Genomic DNA, 25,863 nt, shown 5'->3' on the forward strand with positions numbered 1-25,863 from the left:
CCCTCTCGAGTCTCGCGTTAACTCTCTCTCCCCGAACCAAACCGTGGAGAGGAACCTAAACTGGCGCTGCGTTTCGGTCCAGACGATTATGTCCTCTTCCTCCGGGTCCGAGACACAGAGCCGCGGACTAGAACGTCGACTTGTCAGAGGCTACCGCAATTTGGTTGCGATCCGTCATGGGAGAACATTGAGAAGCAACGTTTTACGGTGGCAAGGTGGTAGTAGTAGTAGACATAATACCGCGGCAGCGACGATGGCCTCTTCTATTCTCAACGTGTCGCGTCTTGTTGTTCTTCTCGCGGCGGGCGTCGCGTTCGACGTCGCGACGGCCAGGACTAGGCTAAGGTTCGGCCACTACGACAGCCTGTTGGTGGCCAGGTGCGAGGTCGGGTGCTGGTCGAGGCCGGGGAAAAATGAGGTGAGATCATTTTTTTTTATGTGTGTATTTTTTTTGAATTATTTGTGAATTTTGTGCCGGCAGTGGTCTGAAACGATAAGGTTCGACCTACTGATGACGAATTCATACTCAAATCCAATTCTATCCATCCGTAAAAGCACTCATTCTCAAATTGAAAAATGTTGTCCTTTCATTTCAAGTGTGTCCTGAGGTTTTTATGATTAATAAAAAAAACTAACAAACAATCTGTCATTGAACAGGGTGTTCCAAATTCGATAAGAGTTTCAGGAAAAAAACTTCAAGGACCTCCGATCTCTTTTTTCGAAATGATAAGGTATCAAAAATCAGACCGTAAATATTTTGCTTCTTTCTCGAAATACAAAGTGGTTGAGAAAAATGAGTGTTTCAAATATTTTGTTATAGATATCTTGGTTTCTGTTCCAAAAATTCGAAAAATTCTATAACAAAAAATAGAAATAAATGAGCGTTTTGGAGGTGTAGAGGAGAGATGGTGTTTTTTAAATGGGACTCCCTATATTTTTCAACCCAGTCTTTTAGGGGCAGAATAGATCGCTCTATTATTTCGTAGCAATGTCTGTATTTTTCGAATTTTGAATGGAGAATGGTCTGAAACAATAAGGTTCGAATCACTGATCACGAATCAGTCCTCAAATTCAATTCTATCCTGCCATAAACGCAATAATTCTCTAACGGAAATATCTTGAAATTTTCTGGATTGGTTCCGATCTCGAATTCCACAGTTGAGTTCGTTAACGGGCATAATTCGACTAGGGGTTCCGTAAATTTGATCGTTTTCCTTATAATTTAAAAACTACAAAATCGATCACAATGAAATATCCTGTTTCGATGTGAAATAACAATTTTAAACTTCATACAAAATTACAAATTGTATGCGTCACCGCAGAATCAGAGGAAATTCAAGAAGATCAAAAAATATTCCCAATATTTCCGTCAACACAGAACCGACGAAAATGAAATTTTGAGAATAGTCATATAATTCGTGCAAAATTTCAAGCTGATCAGATGATCAGAACCATAGAATATCAAAGAAGAATAATGATTATATTTCCATGACAATAGATCTGATCGAGTTAAGATTTTGCGTGTAAATACATAATAGTAATTTCGTGGTGATAACGTGGTCAGATACAAAAAACCTCAAGTAGAATATTGAATAAAATGAGAAAAAGCACTGACTTTAAGTCAGGAGGTTTCAACGCTCTTTCAAGCTCCAATTGCCCCCTTGGATGCATGAATGAACGACCGCTCAAAACCTCATAACTGTCCCTTAACCCTTTTTTTTATTCTACTTAATTTTTTTTATTTGGCACGAAGCTTATAACGATTAAGCTATATTTGATCTATCGATCCTCTTAATTGACAATCATATTAGTCTATATTTCGTTCACATATCGCATATGCATATAAAAATAACAATTACTTACTTGAAAGGTTCTATTTTCCTCTCTGGGCATAAGCCATTCATCGCCAAATCATGGAAAGACTACATTCAGTATTCAAATTTGTATATTTCTAATGAAATCCATCTTTCTATTGAAATTTACTCAATACCCTGAGAAAATCACGTTTTTCATTTACCTATACCTACCTATATATCTCTTTCCATCTTGGCATTTCTGTAAACCACCATGCAAATCTGAAAAAAATCATAAACAAATTATACCCGTTCTACAAAAGGTACTCTATGATTGATCATTTTTCCCCTATGAAAGCTATAATGCTTTTTTTCGGATACTTCACCCAATAATGATTAAAATTGTCCATATACTTACAAAATTCAGTGAAATTTCTCGGATAGATTACGAGGTATCGAAATTTTACATTCAATGATAACATTGTTCACTATTTTGCAACTGTTGTCTTATAGATTTCATATGGATAAAATGCCAGAACTATAGACTTTTTATCCCATTATTTGATATATCTATGGCCAGAACCTTCGAAAGAGGAACTGTTAAATCGAAAATGTTTCGCAGTGATAAATTGTAATTTGCACATAAATTACTCAAGAGAACATCTAGATGGCGAACACAAATATTTTTCATTTTCATAACCGAAAACTAAACTGAATATACACTTCTAGAACGTGATTGGAAAACGCTTCATTCTCAAAACATCAACTCCACAGAAACTAAACAGAAATATAAACCATAGAGTCTCAACGACAACGATAAAATTTTCAAGATGTCCTCGCTAATGATCACAGATGTATTGACATAAGGATCAAATTACCCTAAATCGATACAACACTGCATAACAATTATTCCCAAATCGAAAATTTCTTGTACCGTGGATTGAACAAGTCTGTAACGATTGTTATTGCCCTACTTCACCTTGTAAGTCGAGATCTTCAACGGAAATAGATCGATCCATTTGATGTAAGACGAGATTGCTCTGGAATCTCGCTTGAACCTAATCCGTAAGAGATCGGATGTGAAATTTTGATCGTCAGAAAGTCGACATTTTCAAGAAATCTGAGCAGAAATCTATCGGATAACGTCTAAATTCGAAATCGAGATTGCCAATTAATTGAATACGATGCTCGATTATTTGCTGCGGAAGGGTTTTGACTTTTGAGAGGTGTTGTTGATTTCTCGAAGCTGACACAAAAGGATGGGCTGTCAAGAATATGCGGAAATTTATAATTTTTAATTTACACCAAGATGAATTTTAAGAGCCGAAAAACAGGAAATTGGATTCTACTGATTCTAGGAAATTTTTTGCTGTAAGATTAAGATCGAAAATGTGAAATCAGGAAATGGGAAGAATTATTGCCTATTTGCCATGAGAGGAGAGAAAACTTCAGCATCATCTCTTAGAAACCAACGCAAAAACCAAACGTGCTCAAGAGGATTTGAGGCTTGTGCCCGTTGTACAAGGTGAAGATAAATCACCTGTTTATAGATGATTCTTCAAACAAGAGAAGCATTAATTAGCACTACCGTGCACATGTCGATTATACAGGGTGGCCCACATAAAACAGTCCAGTCAAATATTTCTGTAAGTATGAGTTTTTCCGAAAAACTTTAATATGGGTGTTTCCAAATTAGACGTGAGCCTACGTGTTAGTAAGACTTATTTGCTTGTTTTGCCATATAACTAGTTTACGAGATATTTGAGTTCTGGTAATTTTGAAAAAATTCCTCACCTTTATTTAATTTTTCGTCAATTTTTTCTACGTGGTGCAAATTTGATTATAATTTTGGATTATTTTCGTGGTCAACGAAGAGTCCAGATCTTTAATCGTTAAAATAGACGAAGCAGGAGGAGATTGAGAGTATATTTCAGGCTGAAAGTAACAACTGAAGAAATAAGAAAGAGAGCATGTGCTTACATAAAGGAATTGTGGAGGTCATCTTTTATTTGCATTCTAACGACATTTTTTTAGGAAATGAAGAGGGAACTTGGCAAATTTTTGAAATATTTTTGTCATAAAAAAGTTGTGGAATTCGAAAGTTGCAGACAAATTTATATTAGAAATTGACTATCCTTTTCTTCATATGCCAACTGTAAATCATACTATAATCTTATAATTATATCTTTTTATAATGAAAATAAATTCAAAATTTAAATTAAACTTGGTCAACGTAGAAAAAATTGACGAACAATGAAGTAAGGTGACAATTTTTTAAAAAACACAAGGATATTCGATTATCAATAAATATGAATCAATTGACAGCAAATGAGTGATACTAACACCTCCTTCAAGGTCTAATTTGGAAACAACCTGTATATATATGAAGGTTTTATCTATTCATGAATATAATATTATTTGCCGTTCGTTTATGTATAAAAAACTAAATATAAATCATATCATAAACAAAACAGCTGATTATCTGATTGTCCTTATTCAATAGATCAATTCTATTTTCACGAAAAAAAAAAACAAATGTACGTTTATTCCAGAATCAATATTGTCTGTTTTAACATCATTGAGAGATGCTCAAGTATGTACCCAGTCCCCATAAACTAGATGGCTTATCATTAGATTTATCGTAATTTTTACATCAATGGTTGCTTGTACAAGCCGATGATGGTAGTGATAGATAGGTATTTTATTCACATTCTGTAAGATTATGACCCAGATGCACGAAGGAATAAAACGTGACTGATATACGACGTTCATTTCATATCGTGGCATTTTTCAATCGACAATAATGTTAAAAAATCTCTATATAAGGTGATATAAAATACCTTGAAATCATTGCCGTCGCAATAATTGAATTTTAGCCAAAATGTGGAAAATTTAAGAGAAGTATTGACTTGGCGTCAGGTGCTTTTTAGCGCTCGTTTGTTCATAATCCCTGTATACAGGATGATTAACCGGGATGGCCTATTAGACGTGTATGGAAAAATAATCATAATTTTGAGCTGAAAATTTGCATATTAGGGTTTGAGACAATGATCTTTCTCCCTAAAATATTTTCAGATCTCTACAACTTCCAGTTATACCGGAAACAGACTACTACTTCTTTATTTTGAATGGCACACCCAGTATATTATTGCATCATTAGATAGCTTTTTTGATGACAATTTCGGCAATATGCCATACCTTGGGTAAAAATTCAACGGTTCATGAGTTAATGGGGTTCTCATGAAAAAAATGGTAGCAATGAGGACCCACATTTTTTTGAATATTTCGGTAGAAAAGGTTTTATCGAAAAAATTTTTTTCTTTTTCGATTTTGCAAATACGTAGTGTTATGAGACAGTTTGCGGTTTGGACAAAAAATGTACAGGGTGTTAACAAGAAGATTATGAACTTGGACAACTCAAATTCATCAAAACTCAAGATTTTCAAATTAGAACCTATATTTTTATTTGAGTTTTGATGAATTTAAGTTGTCTAAGTTCTTGTAAACACCTTGTACATGTTTGGTCCAAACCGCAAATAGATTTTTCCGAAAGAACCTTTTTCTACCGAAATATTAAAAAAAAGGTCCTCATCGCTACCATTTTTTCATAAGAATCATAAACCGTTGAGTTTTCACCCAACGTATGGCATATTGTCGAAATTGTCGTCAAAAAAATATCTTATGATGCAATAATATACTGAGTGTCCCATTTGAAAAAAGGAAGTAGGTAGTAGTATGTTTCCGGTATAACCAGAAGTTGTAGAGATCTGAAAATACTTAGGGAGAAAGAGTGAAAAAATGTCAGTGAGTTGCAGCTTATGAAATTTATCAGCCATTCGAACACTAAATCCATCACACCGTATCTGAAGATGAAGGTCACAATGAAGATATTTCACAAGAAAATGTGATATCTTATAGAAATTGCATTGGGTTATTTTCATATTTTGGCGAAAGAACCAAGTCCGAAGTAGGAGGGCTCTTATTGTTTTTCAAGCCTACTGGTCCGCTGACCAAAATAGTGACAGTAGAATGATTGTTGCAAAACGTATACAAAATATTCTAAGAAAACGAGAAAATAAGAATGAAGTGTATCTATGACTTTGTCAATATGTCCATCTTCTTCCAACTCGCACCTTCGCCACTGACCAATGGTATCTCATCTCTTCACTGAACCTGAGGGTTTATTAGCACCATATGCTAGCAGAAAAACCCTGTTCATTTGAACAAAGCGTATAAAACCGTAATGGAGCACTAATTTGTTGAGATTTATAGTCTCTTAATGGAGTTATAAGAAGAATATATATCTTGCGGAACTTGAAACTTGTTTTACCATTTACAAACAGCTTCGTGTACACAGGTACATAATTGGATACAGTTAAAGCTGAATTAATACAATATTAGTGTTGAAATATGTGAAAACTGTAACGTGACAATATCGTTTCAACAAAGCCAGTTGTTAGGGAACATCACTGGTTGATTCTTCTGGAGATTTAAGATGAATCTGATAAATGATTTTATTGGTATTAACTCAAATATTGTGATAACGAATGGGCATGATATATCGAAAGCATCTTTGTACTTTTCTAGGAGAACTTTTTTTCTCCGATTAACAGGAAATATTAATTTTGCAGACACATATCAATCAGCAAAGTATTACTTTTACTGCCTAGGCCGCAAAGTAAGGACTTTCCTGTCGAGAGAGCAAATAGATTATTCTCAATGGGAATATTAGTCCAATTGAAAAGTACTCGGTCTGATGCACATATGGCAGTGCTAGTATTAAATCCATATAATTTTTAGTTAGTACCAACCTTCGAACGATACGTGTCAAAATTTGACAGCAGTTCGACCATTAATTTGTGAGATATTGCATTGTGAGTATAGCTACTTTTGTTATTTGAAAAAAATTCGAGAAAAAAGAATTTCATGTGCTGATATTGTTTTTTGAAGGGAAAAAATACAGTTGAAGCAAAATCTTGGCTTGATGAAGTGTTTCCGGGGTCTGCACCAGGAATATCAACCATCATTGATTGGTATGCTGAGTATAAACGTGGTGAAATGAGCACCGAAGACGGCCAACGCAGTGGACGCCCAAAAGAGGCTGTCACCGACGAAAAAAATCAAAAAATTCACAAAATAATTTTGAATGACCGTAAAATGAAGTTGATCGAGATAGCAGACATTGTGAAGATATCATCTGAACGTGTGCATCATATCATTCACGAATATTTGTACATGAGAAAGCTGTGTGCAAAGTGAGTGCCGCGCGAGCTCACAATCGATCAATAGCAACAACGTATTAATGATTCTGAGCAGTGTTTGAAGCTGTTTAAGTGCAATAAAACTGAATTTTTGCGTCGATATGTGACAATGGATGAAACATGGCTCCATCATTTCACTCCGGAGTCTAATCGACAGTTATCTGAGTGGACTGCACACGATGAACCGAATCCAAAAAAGGAAAAACACAACAGCCAGCTGGAAAGGTTATGGCATCAGTATTCTGGGATGCGCAAGGTATAATATTCATTGATTACCTCCAAAAGGGCCAGACCATCAACAGCGGTTATTATATAGCCTTATTGGATAGTTTAAAGGGCGGAATCGTTAAAAAACGGCCCCATTTGAATAAAAAAAAAGTATTATTTCATCAAGCCAATGTGCCCTGTCACAAAGCAATGAAATTAATGGCAAAATTGCATGAATTGGCTTCGAATTGCTTCTGAATCCACAGTATTCGCCAGATCTGACCCCCTGCGACTTTTTCCTGTTCTCACACCTCAAAAAAATTCTCGCTGGAAAGAAATTTAGCGTCAATGAAGAAGTAATCGCCGAAACTGAGGCCTATTTTGAAGCGAAAGACAAATCGTACTACAAAAATGGTATCGAAAAGTTGGAAGATCGCTATGATCGCTGTATCGCCCTCGAAGGCATCTATGTTGAATAATTAAATCGAATTCTGCCAAAAAAATGTGTTTTACTATGGTTGACCGGGGACTTTCCAATTAGCCTGCTATATGCCTTTGTAGAAGCAAATGAACCTATGTGGAGCACTCAAATTTCTCCAGAAATTGACATTTGAGAAAGCAATGGTTTGATTCCTATAAATTGAAAATTACCCAAGAAAGTTTATTAATATTAAACATCTCAAATAGAATTTCCAACAATTTAAAATTTCGCTGAAATGTTCACAGCTCATGTTTTGGAATCTATAGAATTCAAATATTGAATGAAAAGAAGAGGAATGAAAAACTATGACCGTGTATTTTTACATCAAAGTCCTATTATTTTTTCAACTCTATGCATCTAGAATGATCCTCATATTAATCAATACTCATTTTCAGCTGTCCTATCCGACAGTTATAGTTCTATGATTATAATCAATGACTGGTAGGTAGTGGCTGTATTTCATACCTACTCGATTTTTAATCCACTTGAATTTATGTTCGTACAAGTTGATCGTGCCGTCATACAAGATATTCTGCATCTGTCTCTTTCTCATTTCAGTGTATAAAGTCGTGCTTATCCAGAGGTTTGACCAAACCAGGAGAATGTCCAGAGGATGAATCATTCATTTCGCCATTTGCAACAGCTTGTATAAAAGCCTGTCAACAAGATGCTCAGTGTCCAGGTTTAGCAAAATGCTGTCAACATAGATGCGGCATCACCTGTAAACAGCCCACAAGTCTGCAAAATTTAACAAGTAAGCACTAAACTTTGCCAATAAAACCCTGATATCCTATACAGGGTGTCCCAAAGAAAATTTGACACCCTCTGAATAGAAACTGGGGGTGGCAACAGCCCCCAAAATTTTTTGGATAGAGAGGAGATGTTGGATGTGGTCTAGGTGAGAAGTTTTTTCTGTTCTCTAAACATCACAGTTGAAATGAAAAAAACGTCTCAACTAAACCACAGCCAAAATCTCCTCTTATTCAAAAAATGTTGGGGGTTGTTACCACCCTAAAGAACATCATATGAATTATTTCGCCCTAATAGAGAACTTGAAAATTGTTTTTAGTATCTTCATAACTCTTCTTCTTTCTTGAGTTTGGTCAGTTCAACAGTCTGTTCAACTTCACCTCTTGACTGTGTAAGTTCAATATTACGAAAATAATGAACCGATTTTGAAAATTTTAACTAGGTTGTGCACAAAACATGAAAAACTTTCAAACTAACCAACACTCGACATCTCTTCCCTATTCAAAAAATATAGGGGGTTGATGCTACCTTCATGGGTGTGTTTTTTCGGAACAAACTCATGATGGGAATTCGTCCCCCACAAAACAGAAGTTGACCTGTTTTTCAAAAATTCTGGGGGGTCAAATTTTCGTTGGGACAGACTGTAGTACATATTATCACGTATGTAATTCTATATTTTGATGGAGTGTTGCTTTAAAAATTGTATATTTTTAAATTGTATCATCGCTATTGGAAAACCTTGTTGTATTATCTCAGAGTAATAAACCTAGATAGAGGGAACATATGTCATTTTCAGTAAGCGAATTTTGTCCCCAACATGAACTATCAAATTTGACATGAAGCGCGCGGAAATGAAAACATATCAGTTATACGATATTTCACCTCAAATCGCGAGTTTCTCCACAAAGAACGCACTTCTTATGTCCCAAAGTGAATCAACGTTTCAAATTAACTCAAAATATATTGAAATAAATACCTAAATATAACAGACATTCAGAAAACAACCTTCAAGCGCGCCGAACGACGTGAAACAACCAATGACACTAGGAGAGCAAAAGTTGCCAAACCTTGGATTTCAGCAGGTAGATACAAAAAATAATAAATATTCTGCTTATCATAAATTCGACAATTAGGAAAAATATCGGATTCCTAAGATTCAAATTTGCATATTTAATCGGGAATCACTCAAATGAATATATTTCATTCAATATAATAGATATATATTCATAACGATATGATAAAATTGTGGATTCGAAAATATATCACAATCCGACAACGTAACCTAACCATGTTGGGGACAAGTAAAAATTGCGTATACTCCCTCTGTCTATATTTATTACTCTATGGATATTATCTATGGGTGTCTTCCCAAATACTCAAACGACGTTAGGGATAGGCGGTTTTTTCAACATCAAACGGCATCTTCGTGACAAGTTGCAATTAAAAAACTAATACAATAACAATTCAGAGTTTTTTGTTTCGCCATCGAGAAAATGATAACGATCTACCCTCGGCATAAATTATTACTCTTATGTATAATATAACTTCTCGTTCAAATTCTCTCGTTTCCAGAATGGATTTATTGGTAAACTCAAGGGCGTTGAGACCGCTTTTCATCGTCCAACCGATATTCAAGATAATAAATCTGAGCATTGAACTCGAAGACCATTATAAATATTTACATTTTACCCTTTTTGTGTTGACTAAATCGGTTAAGAACCGTTTAAATGCATTGAATGAGCCGATAGTTGATACTTTAAATGAGCGTGTGAAGGCTAAATACAAAGTAATGTCAATTTCTTGGGAGTATCAAATACTCGTATTCAGATCGGTCAAGGACTCTTTCCTAACAAAGATATTGGAGAAAAGTCACTTATGAATTATTTTTGGGACTTAGGTCGTCTGAGGGTGTTCCTAAATTGTGGGAACAAAGAAAAATTAAAGATTTTCTGGATAATTTAAAAAAAAATGTCATTTGAACATGGACTCGCCAAAGCTTCGTTTTCGAGATACAGGGTGTTTCTTGTAGTCCTATTTTTTATGATGATTATACCAGTTTATCGAATCTTTATCAATCTTCGCTACAGATTGGGTACCTTCGTTTTCAAGATACAGAGTGTTTCTTTTAATCCTACTTTTTATGATGATTATACCAGTTTATCGAATCTTCATTAATCTTCGCTACAGATTGGGTAAATGAGTACCACAACTGATTATTAATTTATTCATCACAGCCTACTTACTAAAGCTATAAAACTTTGAATTGCAATAAAACAACGATGGATTATTCGATTGACATGAATTTTATTCATCCGCAAGATCATCTTGTGGCATTACATTTTAAATATGATTTCTGGCATATGATCGCCACGGCTGGCTCGGATGTAGTCCAATCTGGACGTCCAATTTTCGATGACTTTTTTCAACATTTGTGGCCATATATCGGCAATAACACGGCGAATGTTGTCTTCCAAATGGTCAAGGGTTTGTGGCTTATCCGCATAGACCAATGACTCTACATAGCCCCACAGAAAGTAGTCTAGCGGTGTTAAATCACAAAATCTTGGAAGCCAATTCACAGGTCGAAAACGTGAAATTAGGTGGTCACCAAACATGTCTTTTAATAAATCGATTGTGGCACGAGCTGTGTGACATGTTGCGCTGTCTTGTTGGAACCACCGCTCCTGGACATCATGGTTGTTCAATTCAGGAATGAAAAAGTTAGTAATCATGGCCCTATAACGATCACTATTGACTGTAACGTTCCGGCCATCATCGTTTTTGAAGAAATACGGACCAATGATTCCACCAGCCCATAAAGCGCACCAAACAGTCAGTTTTTCTGGATGTAACGGTGTTTCGACATACACTTGAGGATTAGATTCACTCCAAATGAGGCAGTTTTGTTTGTTGGCGTAGCCATTCAACCAAAAGTGCGCTTCATCGCTAAACAAAATTAAAATGGACGTAGTGCGTGATACGTATTCCACACAGAACCATTATTATCTTAATGAAATTGCACTATTTGCAAGCGTTGTTCAGACGTGAGTCTATTCATGATGAATTGCCAAACCAAACTGAGAATAAATCACTTGACAGCTGTTAAATCGGTCGCCATCTTGAACAGCAATGCCAACTTAAAGTTATATACCTCGAAAAAAAACACCCGTTAGATCTTCACAATAATTTGGATTTTCTAGAGGATTACTAGAGAATTGTTTGAATTTTTTTCTGGAAATCAGTAGCAGATACGACAAAACTACAAGAAACCAAAAAATGTAGTACTGGATCAAAGATTTTTTTTACATTTTTATAAACTATGTACCAGTGGTCCACGCGCCATCTGGGAGCAGACACAATAATAATAACTTGCATTTGCTGTATTAAAAAATTTACAGTTTGAATTTCTTTGTTGCGTATTCAAATGAGAGATTGAGGCCGTTTGAAAAAATTCGCCGATTCATAAATTTGCAGCGTACGTTTTTTGGACCCGTTGACCTCCCGTAATCGCCATATCATAACCCTTTTTTAGACCACCTGTAAGTAGTGGTATTTTAGCGAACCCAGGTGGTCCTATTGGAATTCAAGTCAGGAGCAGGAGCCATAAAAACTAGGCCATTATTTTAATATCTAAACCAGTTTCATTAGCCTGTTGGAAATCAATCAGTTGGTTTTCGGTTCCAGTGTATTGGCCAGTGGCGCATATATTCAAACAAGGGTTCTGGTTTGCATGAAGGCCTCTCTGGATAGGCCATTAAACTTAGCCAATACAATAACAACTCTTGGTTTGCTATTTGCAATAATAATAATAAATCTTTATTAATCCGTCAAGACCTAGAATATGTACCGGGTGGTTCATTTATCTTGGTAACTCCGTTTTTCTCGAAAATGGTCGAATTTTTTTTTCTGTGAACAGCGTTTTGTACAAGTCACTGTTGACTTGAGATCCGCGTAAAAATCGTCAAAAAAATTAAGACGGCAGGCCAAATTATTTTGGGAAACATTTCCTTTTTTATTATGCTATTCGAAAAATGGTTTCATTCTAATTTTTTTTCCAAATATAATTTTTTTCCATCTGAAACTGTTGGTAGTCTGCAGCATGATTTATGTTGATTAGGTATTTTCATTCATTTGTTTTCTTTATTGTGACATTATGCTTTGTTTTGAAGATATACAGGGTGTTCCTAAATTGGAGATACAAACGAAAGTGACAGATTCCTTGGATCATTTTGAGAAAAAAGTCCTATAGACATGGGTCCTTAAACACTTTGTATTCGAGATAAGGGTGTTTAAGTTTGATTTTTTCCAATTTTTTTTTCATATATCACCTTCTCTCCACATGATTTTCAATTTGTGTTATCAACCCTTTGCTATGTGCTTATTCTGATTGTGTGCGTTTATTTCATTATTAATAAGAATTGAATTTGCAACTAGGCTGAACTTATAGGCCTTTGCAAAGCTTGAAGACCTATGGACCCCAGCAGAGCAAGAGCTTATAGACCAAAGCAGAGCTTATAAGCCAAAAAAGAGCTTATAGACACCGGTGCTATTCGATTTATCTGAGATTTTGTGAAATGTACATGTTACGACTTCTCACAAAAATGCGACGTTGCAATGTCCATCAAAAATGCAGGAGTTCTGGAATGTGAGATTTTTTTAAATTTATCAAATTTTGTTTGTGCTTGGCAATTTTCAGTTCTCAGAGTCACAGCCAATGCTACAAATCCACTTGAAAGGTAGATCGGCGTCACTTCATGTTTCTAGTTCGCAGATTGGCAACCGCGCCTAAATTGTTAGAACTACTTTCCCTGAAAATATTGAAATAATAATTTATGAAGTTGAAATGATTTATCAACTTATGTATCAACTTATCAAGAAATTATGTACATGCATTTATTTATGTACCTAAGTTTAAAAACAAAAAAATCCTTATATTTTCATCAGAGCAATTTGATTTCTAAAGTACCTTAACATCACAGATTTATATTCAGCTTTTACTTTCTTTAAAACATCCAAGAGGAAATATAAAATTTTGTTGAACAACTTAACTAGCCAAATCTGAACAATATATTCTAAAAATTGAACCTTATTCCTTTATTTGTCATAACAAAAATAAGTAGAATGGCACCGCCAGCGCCATACCACTTTTTTTCAAAATTTTGGAACATGGAGTCCAGGTTTAATAATTAATAATTTTTTCTTTACATGTCGAAATAATATGCGTTGAAAAAGAACCTAAGTATAAAACTTGCATTGTTTTTCGTCATACATACATACCAACCAAGATCCATCTCTATTTGCATCCTACTTCGTCCTTGCACAAGAGTAGACAATCGAGTCTTACGCATATTTCATAAACATATGCAGAGCCGAAGACATTAAAATTCAACAGTGTCAATTCCTCTACATTATATTGCGTCGAGTGATGTTTCATTCCTAAAAGGGAGTCGTTAATGTGTATTTACGAGACAATTTGACCGAACTGGAATATAGGGGGCGCCACACACTCCTCTTGATTTCTTAACTCTTACCAGCGCATAACAATGAAGACCAACAAGCTTCTGTTTTGGATACTGTTGTAATTACATATAAGCTGAGGGGAATGACGTGAAAATTCTCCACAATGACACATTATTTCGATAAAAAAATATCTAATTTTCAAAAATTTCTCAAAGGATACCGCACACTTAATTAGAGAAAGTGGCCCCCTTTCAAATTGGGTGCATTTTTGATATGTTATATAGACCAAGTCATTTCAAACAAAAAGTTCAATATAGGCATAAGTTTTCATATAGGTTAGTTTTGACGCTAGAGACGCTTGAAAATTCTCATTTAATCTCCATTGTTAAACAATACAAAACGTTATCCTGGATTATCATCACTATTCTGAGTAATCAAGAGTCATCAAGAACAGTCATTAAATATGAAATATTATTAAAATTGCTTGAAAATCGTGAAATAGTTATATGTTTTACTAGGCAGCAAAGCAGTAGATTGTCTGCCGCGGCTGCCCTACTCCAGACGTTGCTCCCTAGGACTATCACTTGTTTCGATTAATGACACACGGCCTGGCTGACCAGGACTTCCGGTCTTATGAAGAAGTAAAAATTGGATATATTCGTGGCTCGATTCAAAAGACTACCAGTTTTTTCAACGCAGGATTCATACGTTGCCCGAAAGAAGGGAGGAAGTAGCGGCCAGAGATGGACAATACTTTGAATCTTAAATGTATAACTAGTTTTTTACAATAGAGCCTCGAATTTCGGGAAAAAACGGCGGAAGCAAAGTTGTACAATTATTACAATATGACATCTGAATAATGTCGTCCATGAATTTTTCCTCAGTATTCCCAAATGAGCATTGATTTTGATGAAACAATTCAACAATTTCTAAACTTTATTGAAGCTTGTATCTTTTTATGATCAAATGGCATAACCTACTGAGCTCTAATGACATAAAAAACGTCAAAAAATAATACACAATGTTGCCATTATAACCATTTAAAATTGTATCATTCCTAATGGAAAAGCTTACATTATTATTAATAGTAACTTCATCTCTCGAAAAAAACTATCTGATGAATGTCCCGACTAAGAAATGATTGCATGTTCCGGAATTTACCTGAAACCGTCGTTAAACATTCAGATATAACTAGGTATGTCATTATCTGGCACGAAGGCTGTTTAGCTCAAATCTGGCAAGTGCAACGCGGTCCAAGCAGACTCCCAAGTGGAGATCGGCTTACCTTACAGTGATAAAACGTATGACAGACCACCAAGTTGATGAATACATTATTATTACCGAGCCAGAAGACCCATGAGCCAAACTGGGACCTGCGGCTATCAGATTACCTAATAATGTCATTAATTTAAATAAGTGCTTACCTTATCGTTATTAATGATTATGATCCCGGGCCTACATAAGTCAATAATAAGACTTAATAAGATCAACGACGGATTAAGGTTAAATATCGTTGATTTAAATAGCGAGAGTTGGGTCTCATTTCTTTTGTGGGAGCGCCCCGGTGATCAAGTCGCCAATTTCATGGTGGTGATCGAATTTAAACGCCGCTTTTTAAACAACTTCATCGAGTTCGAATCCGACGGCTTGCCAGTGGGTCTCATCCGTTCAGATTGAAGTTACGGTAATTGGGTAAATTTGAAGATGCTGCTTACCGGAGGAGTTTGATTTTTTCGAATAATGTTGAATTTTATATTTTATTTCCTCACCAATACCGATAATTATGGTAATTACAAAACAATTTTGTCTCAACCATAGATTAACAAACATAGATAGAGGAAGTATAGCCAATTTTTACATGTCCCCTACATGGTTAGCTTACGTTGTCGGATTGTGATATATTTTCAAATCCACAATTTTACTATATCATTATGAATGTATACTATATTGAATGAAATATATTTATTCGAGTGATTTCCGATTAAATATGCAAATTTGAATATTTAGAATCCGATATTTTTCCTAATTGTCGAATTTATAATAAGTAGAATATTTATTATTTTCTGTATCTACCTGCTGAAATCCAAGGATTGGCAACTTTTGCTCTCTTAGTGTCATCGCTTGTTTCACGTCGTTTGGCGCGCTTGAAGTTTGTTTTCTGAATTTCTGATATATTTAGGTAATTATTTCAATATATTTTTAGTTAATATGAAACGTTGATTCACTATGGAACATAAGAAGTGCGTTTTTTGAGGAGAAACTCACAAATTGAGTGAAATATCGTATCACTGATATGCTTTCATTTCCGTTCGCTTCTTGTCAAATTTGATAGTTCATGTTGGGGACAAAATTTGCTCGCTGATGATAACATATGCTCCCTCTATCTATGTTTATTACTCTGAGGTTTCAACCTAAGAAAATGATTTTTCAAACAAACGCCGTTCAACATATCTCGGCTTCAACTCGTACGGCACCCAATTTCCTTGTTTCTGAATCATTTCCATGACTTTCAGGCGTTTTGAAATGTCTTGTTGCGCCACTCCCAATGATCCTGCTTATTCATGTTGCGTTTGACACGAGTCTTGATCAAGTGATGCCTCCAATTCCTCATCTTCAAAAACTTCCTCTCTTCAACCGCCATGCTGGTCTTCGACGTCGAAATCTCCGTTATTGAAGCGTTGAAACCGCTCTCGGCACGATTAGCGGCCTCACAATAGCTTTTTAAGAGCATTCGACGAGACTCAGCCGCAGATTTCTTCACATGTTCAATCGAGAATAACTTTATGATGCCGACACAAATCGACTAATATTTTGATGGCGTTTTGTTCACAAATACCTTAGCTCATTATATGGCATTTACGATCTATTTATTTCGACTACCACTTACCGCTACAGCCACATATTACAAAACAGTGGAAGCAAAGGTGCACACCTAATATTTAATTCAGTCTATCCTTCTCCTTTCAGATGTTCCCGAAATACCAAAAGATCTTATCGTAACAGAAGGCAGAAGAAAGAAAACAGTCTTTGTAGAATGGAAACCTGGAGGACCAGCCAAGGGAGGGGAGAAGATCGTCTACGTTCTGGAGGAAAGACACCACGTTGGTCGCAACTTCGTGGAAGAGAAGCTGTCTCATTGGTCGATCTGTGCAAGAACTCCAAAACTAGTACAGACACTGAAGAACGTTGTGAAGGCTGGCAGTTGGTATCAATTCAGGGTTGCAGCTGTGAACGAGAACGGCACCAAGGGATACTCTGAGAATTCCTTCACTTTTAGCATTTCAGTTAGTAAGTTAACAAAGTAGCTTTATGGAAAATTCGAATGATTCGCGAGATTTCATTTTATGCGTATTTATTATCGATGATGATTTATTCGATATTAACCTCTCTATTTGAGAGGCAGCAATTCGGCCCAATTTGTTGGCCACCTTTTCATATTTCTTTCTTGATTCTTAAAGACAACATAAGGTTTTTCCACTTCGTTGCGATTGTCAACATTCCCTGTCATAAAAACTTTCATACCGCCGCAATATAAACAGAATTCCCTATTACCCTCATTGAAAGAGGAATAAAATCATTATGTATTTCATAAAGACGAAAAAATACCTTCGCTTTAGAATAATTTGGAAGCTGATGTTTACACATTCAACATATGGAAAGTTCCTACGAATTTGGATTCGAATCTAGTTACTGTTAAATGCCAAATGTTTTCAGCGGAACACATGTTCGTAATCCCAATTAGTTTTCGAAGCAATACTGAAACTTTGTATGCCCTACCGCTTGATATTTTCTTCTAGATGTAACACTTATGTTCTTAAGTTACTAATAATATCATGTAATCATGAAGAATTCTGAATTTTTCTTCCTCAACATTTATTCTATTCTTCTCTCTGTTCCACCAGATCCAAAGCCGCCTAAAGCCCCCCAAAATATGACAGTAACACCCTTATGGGTAAGTAACACGAGCTTAAGCATTCAACTGAGTTGGAGCCCTCCTCAATCAGATCTGCCGATACACAAGTACAAAGTCTTCTGGAGTAGAAGACTCCATGGCGTCAGAGCCCTAGATTCCGTTCTAGTGAATCAACAAGTAGTTCCTAGGGTAAGTACTACCAATAAACACAACGATGTTCTTGAAAAATTTATTTTTGAAGATTAAACATGTCAAATTGAGATCGACGAAGTTTTTAAGGTATGCATTCACATCCTACAACTACGTCGATTGTTTCTGAGGTCCAATATTGTCTCAAATTCGCTGGGAGCATGGAAGACGGTCTTCCAGATCTATCATGAGGGTTTTTCTTCAGTACTCTAACTTTGTAGTATCTCTCGCTGCATCGATAGGGATTTCTGCAGGTGCCATCTTTACAAATCATTGAATGGATATACCTGGAAAGTAAATCTTGTGAGAATTCGAGATCAAATTATCAAATTTTTGTCCGAAAATATTTGTCCTTGTGGATAAAATTCAAATCCCTTGAAATGTACGTTTTTGGAAAATGTAGACTCTCGAAAACTGCATGAAATTTGAATTGGATTAAATATTGTTGCTATATCAATCACATTGATCTTCCCAACTTGACCATTCAATTTATAGATTTCACTAAGACTAAGACTATAAGAATCGGAATAAACTCAATGATATTGCTACGAGCAATAAATACATACCTAGGAAAATATAAATGTCCCAAATCAAGAACTTTATACTCCATTCCACAAGAACAAGGTGTTATATTGTGGCTGGATTGATAAAAAGCAGTTTTTTTCGATTTCATTTCGTTAGGAATCTGGAAAGAATTACAATTGATTAATAAAATGTAAAATATTGAATATTCATCTGAATTCGAACAAATATGCAACCCCACAAAATATTTTTCTTACAACTGCTAAGGAAAGTAGCGTATTCTTCATAGCTTACTCAATTTCAAAACTATGTATTGCTCATACTGTGGGAAATATTATTTCTCACGGCACTTTGCCCACACCTCGCTTGGTAGACCAATGAAATTGGGCTTTTGAGTCGTTTCTATGGAAACGCAATAAATTAGCACATACTGTCAACGAAGGCCATTTTGATTTGAATCTAGTCTATTGCTTGAATTATTGAAATTTGTGCATTTGTAGGAAAAGTATAGTGTGCAACATGTGGAGAAAGTCCTTTTCTCGCTCGTGTGTTTGCGGCACTCGCCTTTCAGGCTCGTGCCACAAACTTCCACACTCGCAAGAAAAGTTGGACTTTCCCCACTTGTTGCACAATATCCTATTTAAACACTAATTTGGACCTCTCGGCGAATTTCCTTTTATGTCTGCTATCTACAAAAAGCTGGTACCTCGTAGCCTGAGATTCAGAGGAGGAATGTCTGCCGACGACATATCAGGGCTATATGGTTGTGGTTGAAACAATTTTTTCAACAAATCTAGCATTTTTCTGATACAGTATTCAAGTAAACAAGTCGATAAATGATATTCCAATCTCTCAAAATGATAATTTTCCAAAGTAGTCTTACATTACTTTAAATCATATGATCACGTTTCTTTTTGCTGAAACAATTTTCTCCCAAGGGTTTTGAAAGGAGCTAAGAAATATTCTTCTAATACATCTTAAATATCTATAACCATAGAGCATCGTGTTTTCTTCTTCAATTCCATAAACACGATCTTTTGCTCAAAGCAATAATGGTATACCTACTCTTGCCTTTTCAAAACAAATTGAATATCACTTGCGAAGATGAAGTGCAATTGAGCAAAAATAAGAGAAGAAAAAAACAAAAGATATAATATTGTATAGTGAAATAAGCAGCCGAATAAAACTTTTGCTCAAAAGTTTTTAAAGCTAAATGGAAAAATTATAATAGCCATCTAGAGATAACATTGCATCGCAAAAACAACAACAAAGCCTCAAAAATGCACTCACTAGTTTTTGGATTTCGTTTCTATTATTCCTCATTGACTTTGCGTAAGTACTCATCTGACTTTCTCCAAAAATATCGTTACCGGAAAACTCCTCCAAATTTTCATTTTCTGTATTATCAAGGCTGTAATCACCTCCATTGTCTTGAGATTCTTTCCAAGAGTCCAACGCGAACAGAATGTGGAACAACGAAATAACGAGAAGTGATGCATGTAATTTCTAAAAAAAAAATTCAATCGATTCTCCCAACCCTCGTGCCACATTTACGTGCATACTTACCATCGCTAATCTTAAGATGAACTGGAGGAGAGGACGATATGAATATGAGTTCAGGATATGGGCATGTTATATAAGTTTGTTCTTGTATAGAGCCCATTAGCCGTGTAATTTTATACCATACAAAAGGTGGGTTGAACATGTATAAGACTTGTCATACGAGATGTTCATTTGCCATTGTTTGGATCATTCCCTACTTGTCACCTCTTTGTGATAATGAATATAATAACGCCTCTTTCCTCTTCAAGGTTCTGATGAGCTCACCTTTCTTCGGTTCTCGCTGAAATATATATAGGGTGTGTTTCTCAACCCTGATCTTGATGGCGGTAATGTTGAGCTTATGCATACAAGGTGGCCGATATAAAACAAACCAACTGAATATTACTGTAAGTTTTTCCGGATAATGGCGAGGCAGGTCATTTTTCATTTGGAGGGGGCACCTTGTTATTGCAAATTCGTGGATGTACCCCATAAAAATGGTAAAAATCTTGCAGTCAAAGCTCGCAAAACTAAAGCATTATGAACGGTAGGCAATTTGTACATGTTATTAATTGAAATCTCAGAGTGATAAACATAAATCGAGGAAGCATATGTCATTTTCAGTGAGTAAATTTTGTCCCCAACATGAACTATCAAATTTGACAAGAAGCGCGCGGAAATGAAAACATATCTGTGATAAGATATTTCGCTCAATTCGCGAGTTTCTCCACAAAGAACGCACTTTTTATGTCCCATAGTGAATCAACGTTTCATATTAATTTAAAATATATTGAAATAAATACCTAAATATATCAGAAATTCAGAAAACAAACTTCAAGCGCGCTAAACGAAGTGAAACAACCGATGACAATAGGAGAGCAAAAGTTGCCAAACCTTGGATTTCAGCAGGTAGATACAGAAAATAATAAATATTCTGCTTATTATAAATTCGACAATAAGGAAAAATATCGGACTCCAAATATTCAAATTGGCATATTTAATCGGGAATCACTCAAATAAATATATTTCATTCAATATAATATACCTTCATAACGATATAGTAAAATTGTGGATTTAAGAATATATCACAATCCGACAACATAATCTAACCATGTTGGGGACATGTAAAAATTGCGTAAACTCCCTCTATCTATGTTTATTACCCTATGATTGAAATTCTTTAAAAAAGTCATCACCTATTGCTCCCAATGAGTTTTTACACAGAAACGAACCTCAGACCTCAATTTTTTGCATATTAATAAATAGAATTGAAATACCTTCGAAATTATATGTGTCACTCAACCCTTATTTCTATTTAAGATTCCTGAAAGGGTTACCCTTCGCTTAAAGAGGTAATAATTCACCCCAAATCAAATTATGCTCCCCATTAAATAAAAATTAACTTATCTCGGTGTTTTCACGAAAAAATCATACTTATGAAAATATTCGAGTGCAGTGTTTTTGTGTGGCACCTCGTATAGGTACAACATGAATAGAACTTTTCAACTTAATGTTTAATGAAGTTACAAGAACCCTTTCTGGGTAGCTTATTTTGTCTGCAGACATAGCCAAGTATTAATATTAATAAATCAATTGTAATCCGAATGTTTCGAAGTTTAGTACCTGGTAATAAAATTTCCCATAATATCTGCTGATTTATTGCCTATGCTCTTGACTTTTATTCTTCCCAATACGTATGGATGTAAGTGGTGAGCATTTCTCTACAGAAGAAATGATGGTACCTACATTGACTTCCGAAGGAATAAAGAATTCTTTGAAGCTCAACAACACATTCTCAAACACAGCAGTTTAATTGCATTATCCAATTTAGAAATGGAAATATTGGACGAGATAATTTAAAACGTCTTTTTTTGCAGGATCAAACGAAATTTCTTCTGAACGACCTACAGCCAAATTCATTGTATTTCCTTCAAATACAAGCTCTCGTTCAGTTTGGCAATGAAAGGTTGAAAGGAGAAAAATCAGGGTATATTCTGAACACAACCAACTTCGTTAATTGTAAGTATTTCATTATTTGGAAAAGATGCAAAAAGGAATTTTATTGTTGACTAGATGACCAACAAACGTTTTCTGCCAGAAATTAAGTTTTCCTTTGGTTGGCACCATTGGTTTCTGAAATATAAACATCATGTAATCGTTACTCCCATATCTTCATTTAAATTTTTGAAAAAATTCACGTTATGTTTATTTTTCATTTGAAATCTCAGATCTATATTGAATTTTGAAACATTCTACTTTTGAATGTCGAAATCCCGGAATTCAATATCAAAATAATAATTTTCGCATTCATTCGAATGCATAACAACATTTGTGGACCAATTTTTTGGGATACCACCACGTTTCTAGCTTCCAATATAACGAGCGTTCATTAAAATTCGTGGTCAAGGGTGCTTGGAAAAATTAGAGTGCATTTTCTGTGATTACAAGTAGCGCTTAGCTTGTACCACATAACAAACATTGGTTTACATAATATTTCGAATCTGGAAACTAACAAGCGTTCATTTAAATTCGTGGCCCAAGAGTGCTGTGGAGAAATTAGAGTTGATTTTCTGTGAATGTAAGTAGCTCTTAGCTTGTACTATATTCTTCCCAGATTCGAAGTATTTGAACAAATGTTAGTGATATGGTACAAGCTAAGCACTAGGTACTCGTTGTCACAGAAAATCAACTCGAATTTCTCCACAGCACTCTTGACCACGAATTTAAATGAACGCTCGTTATATGTATATGGTACAAACTAAACGCTACTTGTAATCACAGAAAATCAACTCTTATTTCTCTACAGCACTCTTGACCACGAATTTTATTGAACGCTCGTTAGTTTATATCAAACTGAGGACATCTTAAAATTGGCAACTTGACATCTCATAACCTTCGAAATATCACCTATCTGGACGTTTACTGTCAGATTCCTAATATTATGAGATGGTTATATATTTTTTGAAATTGTAAGAATTTTTCGAAAACCTTGTATCTCTTTTGTAGTCTCCTTGTTTTCTATTTTTTTGTAGTTTTCGAGTTTCGATTGTTACTTGGAAACAAATCAAAAAAAATCGGTGCAGCCGTTCTTTGATCATTTATGGTAAACTATCCAATCCTAGAATTAATGTTTTCAGAATTGAGAAATGCAGACGTACCGATAATTTTTTCATTCAGTTTTTTTTTATTCTGTAATCAAAATAAAAAATAAAATATTGAATTCAGTGTTTTTATTTAATTTTTTCAATAAAATAATAAATTTAGTGGTTTATTTTTATTTTGGACAAAAACAAAGTTCAGTTTTTTCGCTTTCTTCAAATAAAATACTTGATTTGGTATTGAATTATTTCTTTGGGTTACAAGAGTCAGAAAAAAATAAGAAAAACATTAGTGAGCCTGCATTGATCCTACCAGATTTCGTATACGATTAACATTTTCGAAACTCTGGAAAATTCAAGAGGGGTTCGAAAAATGTTTTCCTTGGACCATTCCAAAAGTTTATAATTGTTGATAAACTATGCAATTCAGCAAAACAATAAAACCTCCTAACATAGTTTGCATTTCACCCGTTTCAAACTGATGTTCCAATCCCAACACACTCAGCCGATAGATCTTCAAGAATATATCGGTCTCTAGGCCTCCATAAATCCGTCAACTTTTTTTTTGCAGTCACGAACAATGAAATAGTCCCCTTGAACTTAAACGCCAGATCCAAGCCGAGAGGCCTGCAATTGGAGAAGATATTTTGGTCACAAGGCGAGCTCAGAGCCAGAATATCTTGGAAACCCAAAAAAGGCGTGCAAAGGTACACTGTTAGCTGGTGGACTGGGTCCTGCAACGAAAGTTATGACGGCTACAATCACTTCAAGGTAGCCGCCACCACAAAGGTATCAATCACGTTTACTCTTTTGTTCTGTTGCGAAAACGCATAGAATAGGCTCGTCGGGAAATATACAGGGCATTGAATTCAGAAAATGGAAGTCCGTACATCATCGACGTAATGCGTTCAAAGATTATTCATAAGCATTAATCAAAATTATGACGCTGAGGAGGTTTTAACGACCGCATTGTTCGAAGAGTTAGGAAATACCGGGCATCTTCAGGACTGGTGGTTTTACGCCACTTTTTTGTTGGTAACCAGACGCATGGGACGATTGGTGTCCCTCCTCTAGTGTTGCGTAAAAATTAAGACAAGGCTAATTCTGTTATTTTTTGTGGATTGAAGTGCTATTTTCTGTGATTGAGTTGCTATTTTTCGTGATTTAGTCGCTATTTTTTGTGGTTGAGTCGTTATTTTTCGTGATTGAGTTGCTTTTTTCGTGATGATATTGATATTTTCTGATATGAATTGAACCGCTTTCGATGATGAGGTTATTTTTATATGATATCCTAACACCTGGAAAGGTTGAAGTGCTAGCCCACTTTCCAAGGCTGACATTTGTAGATCTATGAAAAAGTGTACTTTGAGGCTACAAAAATAAGCGTCCACAATCGCCTAACAGGCTTGACCGCGAAGACAGAAATTCTTTGGAACATAAAGTGGCTATCGAAATATATAAGCATTTCAATAACATCAACAAATGAGAAGAAACACCAACACCTGGTTAAGAGTAATTTATCGCACCCTAACTAAACCTGCCACTAGTGTAGGGGATGAACCAACTATCCCAATTTCAACTTTAAACCAAAGACTAACTAACTAGTAGTCTGTGTTTAAACTCCGTTGTCCAGTATCGAGTTACAACCTAGGACCAGAAAAACTCTGAAACTTTGAAGAAGAAACCACAGTATCAGGAGAAACCTGAAATGAAAAATCGACTAGACCATGGCTAGACAGCTCGATATTTTCTAACTCTGTTGATTAATCAAAATGATTTGGAAACAGACGATCAATTTTGTTCATTCGATATTTGTATTTTACACTTTCTAAAACTTAACTGTAAAAATTTCAGTTGGATTACATTTTTTTTCTCGAACAATTCCAAACAAGGAGCTATTGCTTTTTGTTTTTTTTTTTGAATGAGTGCTACTGATCCATATAACTGCATATTGATTGCTCATCAATAAATACATTAAAAACATTTGTTACAGGCATATCGTTTCGACCTTTATGATCTCCAATTCACCTGCCGATACAAAGTTAGCGTTAGAGAGATTCCGTCTAATGGTACCAGGATGTCTGAAGATACCATACTTAGTTTTTCTACACCATCATGTGATTCTTTCAAAACTATATATAGAAAAGCAAAATGTGTAAATTCTTCCTAAACTCAAACATGTCACTTTGTATATATAATTTATGACAGAATAAATTTATTTTTTTACTGCCAAGTCTTTCATTTATTTTGTAAATTGTCTTTGCACAAGGCTATAGTTTTCTACACCTTAAAATATAAGGCAAAATTCTAATTTATACCATATAACTTAATATAAACAATTTTTATTGCACGTTTGTTCCACGTTTATATTAGCAAAAAAATGTTTTCTAGGATGGTTTATATCCAGAAACATTAATTGAAATGTTTGTTTGCAAGTATAACGGATTTTATTTGATCGAAAAAATAATCGGTTAGAATTTAACATTACGTGACCTTCTATAACAGGGCGATCTCTTTACTAAAGGGCCCAAAACGTCATGTGGTCTAGGTTCATTAGAAAGTAATATCTATCGACTCAAAACTGAGAGGGGCACAGAAAGAGAAGAAGAACTCTGTTCAGTGTTCCATCAATAGAGATATCTATGGA

General features: G+C 35.1%; 2 protein-coding genes across 3 annotated transcripts; one reads left to right on the forward strand and one right to left on the reverse strand.

Annotated features, from left to right (window-relative positions):
* The first annotated feature begins 58 nt into the window (after positions 1–58).
* LOC123676766 (anosmin-1) lies at positions 59–25,444 on the forward strand. 2 transcript variants are annotated; one of them, XM_045612961.1, is made up of 7 exons: positions 59–418; positions 8,301–8,496; positions 16,920–17,240; positions 17,855–18,054; positions 21,996–22,137; positions 23,788–24,005; positions 25,210–25,444. In XM_045612961.1, exons 1-7 carry the CDS (start codon positions 89–91, stop codon positions 25,384–25,386), a joined length of 1,584 nt encoding a protein of 527 aa, XP_045468917.1. In that variant the 5' UTR covers positions 59–88; the 3' UTR covers positions 25,387–25,444. The 2 variants fall into 2 exon arrangements, with proteins under 2 accessions (XP_045468917.1, XP_045468918.1); XM_045612962.1 differs by lacking the exon at positions 59–418 and adding an exon at positions 3,164–3,439.
* LOC123676767 (prothoracicotropic hormone-like) lies at positions 18,083–20,755 on the reverse strand. Its single transcript, XM_045612963.1, has 4 exons — positions 20,143–20,755; positions 19,867–20,082; positions 18,621–18,739; positions 18,083–18,341 (listed from the first exon to the last, which is right to left on the reverse strand). The coding sequence occupies exons 1-4, from the start codon at positions 20,143–20,145 to the stop codon at positions 18,140–18,142; spliced, it is 540 nt and encodes a 179-aa protein (XP_045468919.1). The 5' UTR covers positions 20,146–20,755; the 3' UTR covers positions 18,083–18,139.
* Positions 25,445–25,863: the final 419 nt, after the last annotated feature.

Source organism: Harmonia axyridis, chromosome 3 (assembly GCF_914767665.1).
Source record: "Harmonia axyridis chromosome 3, icHarAxyr1.1, whole genome shotgun sequence".
In the NCBI taxonomy this organism is placed as follows: domain Eukaryota; kingdom Metazoa; phylum Arthropoda; class Insecta; order Coleoptera; family Coccinellidae; genus Harmonia; species Harmonia axyridis.

What these genes read in the sequence shown, in the direction of transcription:
- LOC123676766 (XM_045612961.1), top strand. Translation starts at nt 89, where the DNA reads ATGTCCTCTTCCTCCGGGTCCGAGACACAGAGCCGCGGACTAGAACGT. An exon ending in CACTTTTAGCATTTCAGTTA is followed by an intron (nt 17,241 to 17,854) that starts GTAAGTTAACAA and finishes CTGTTCCACCAG; the next exon opens with ATCCAAAGCCGCCTAAAGCC. An exon ending in CACAACCAACTTCGTTAATT is followed by an intron (nt 22,138 to 23,787) that starts GTAAGTATTTCA and finishes TTTTTTTTGCAG; the next exon opens with TCACGAACAATGAAATAGTC.
- LOC123676767 (XM_045612963.1), bottom strand. An exon ending in GAAACGAAATCCAAAAACTA is followed by an intron (nt 18,740 to 19,866) that starts GTGAGTGCATTT and finishes AATTCTTTCCAG; the next exon opens with ATTCCTAACGAAATGAAATC. An exon ending in GGACATTTATATTTTCCTAG is followed by an intron (nt 18,342 to 18,620) that starts GTATGTATTTAT and finishes TTTACTTTCCAG; the next exon opens with GTATATCCATTCAATGATTT.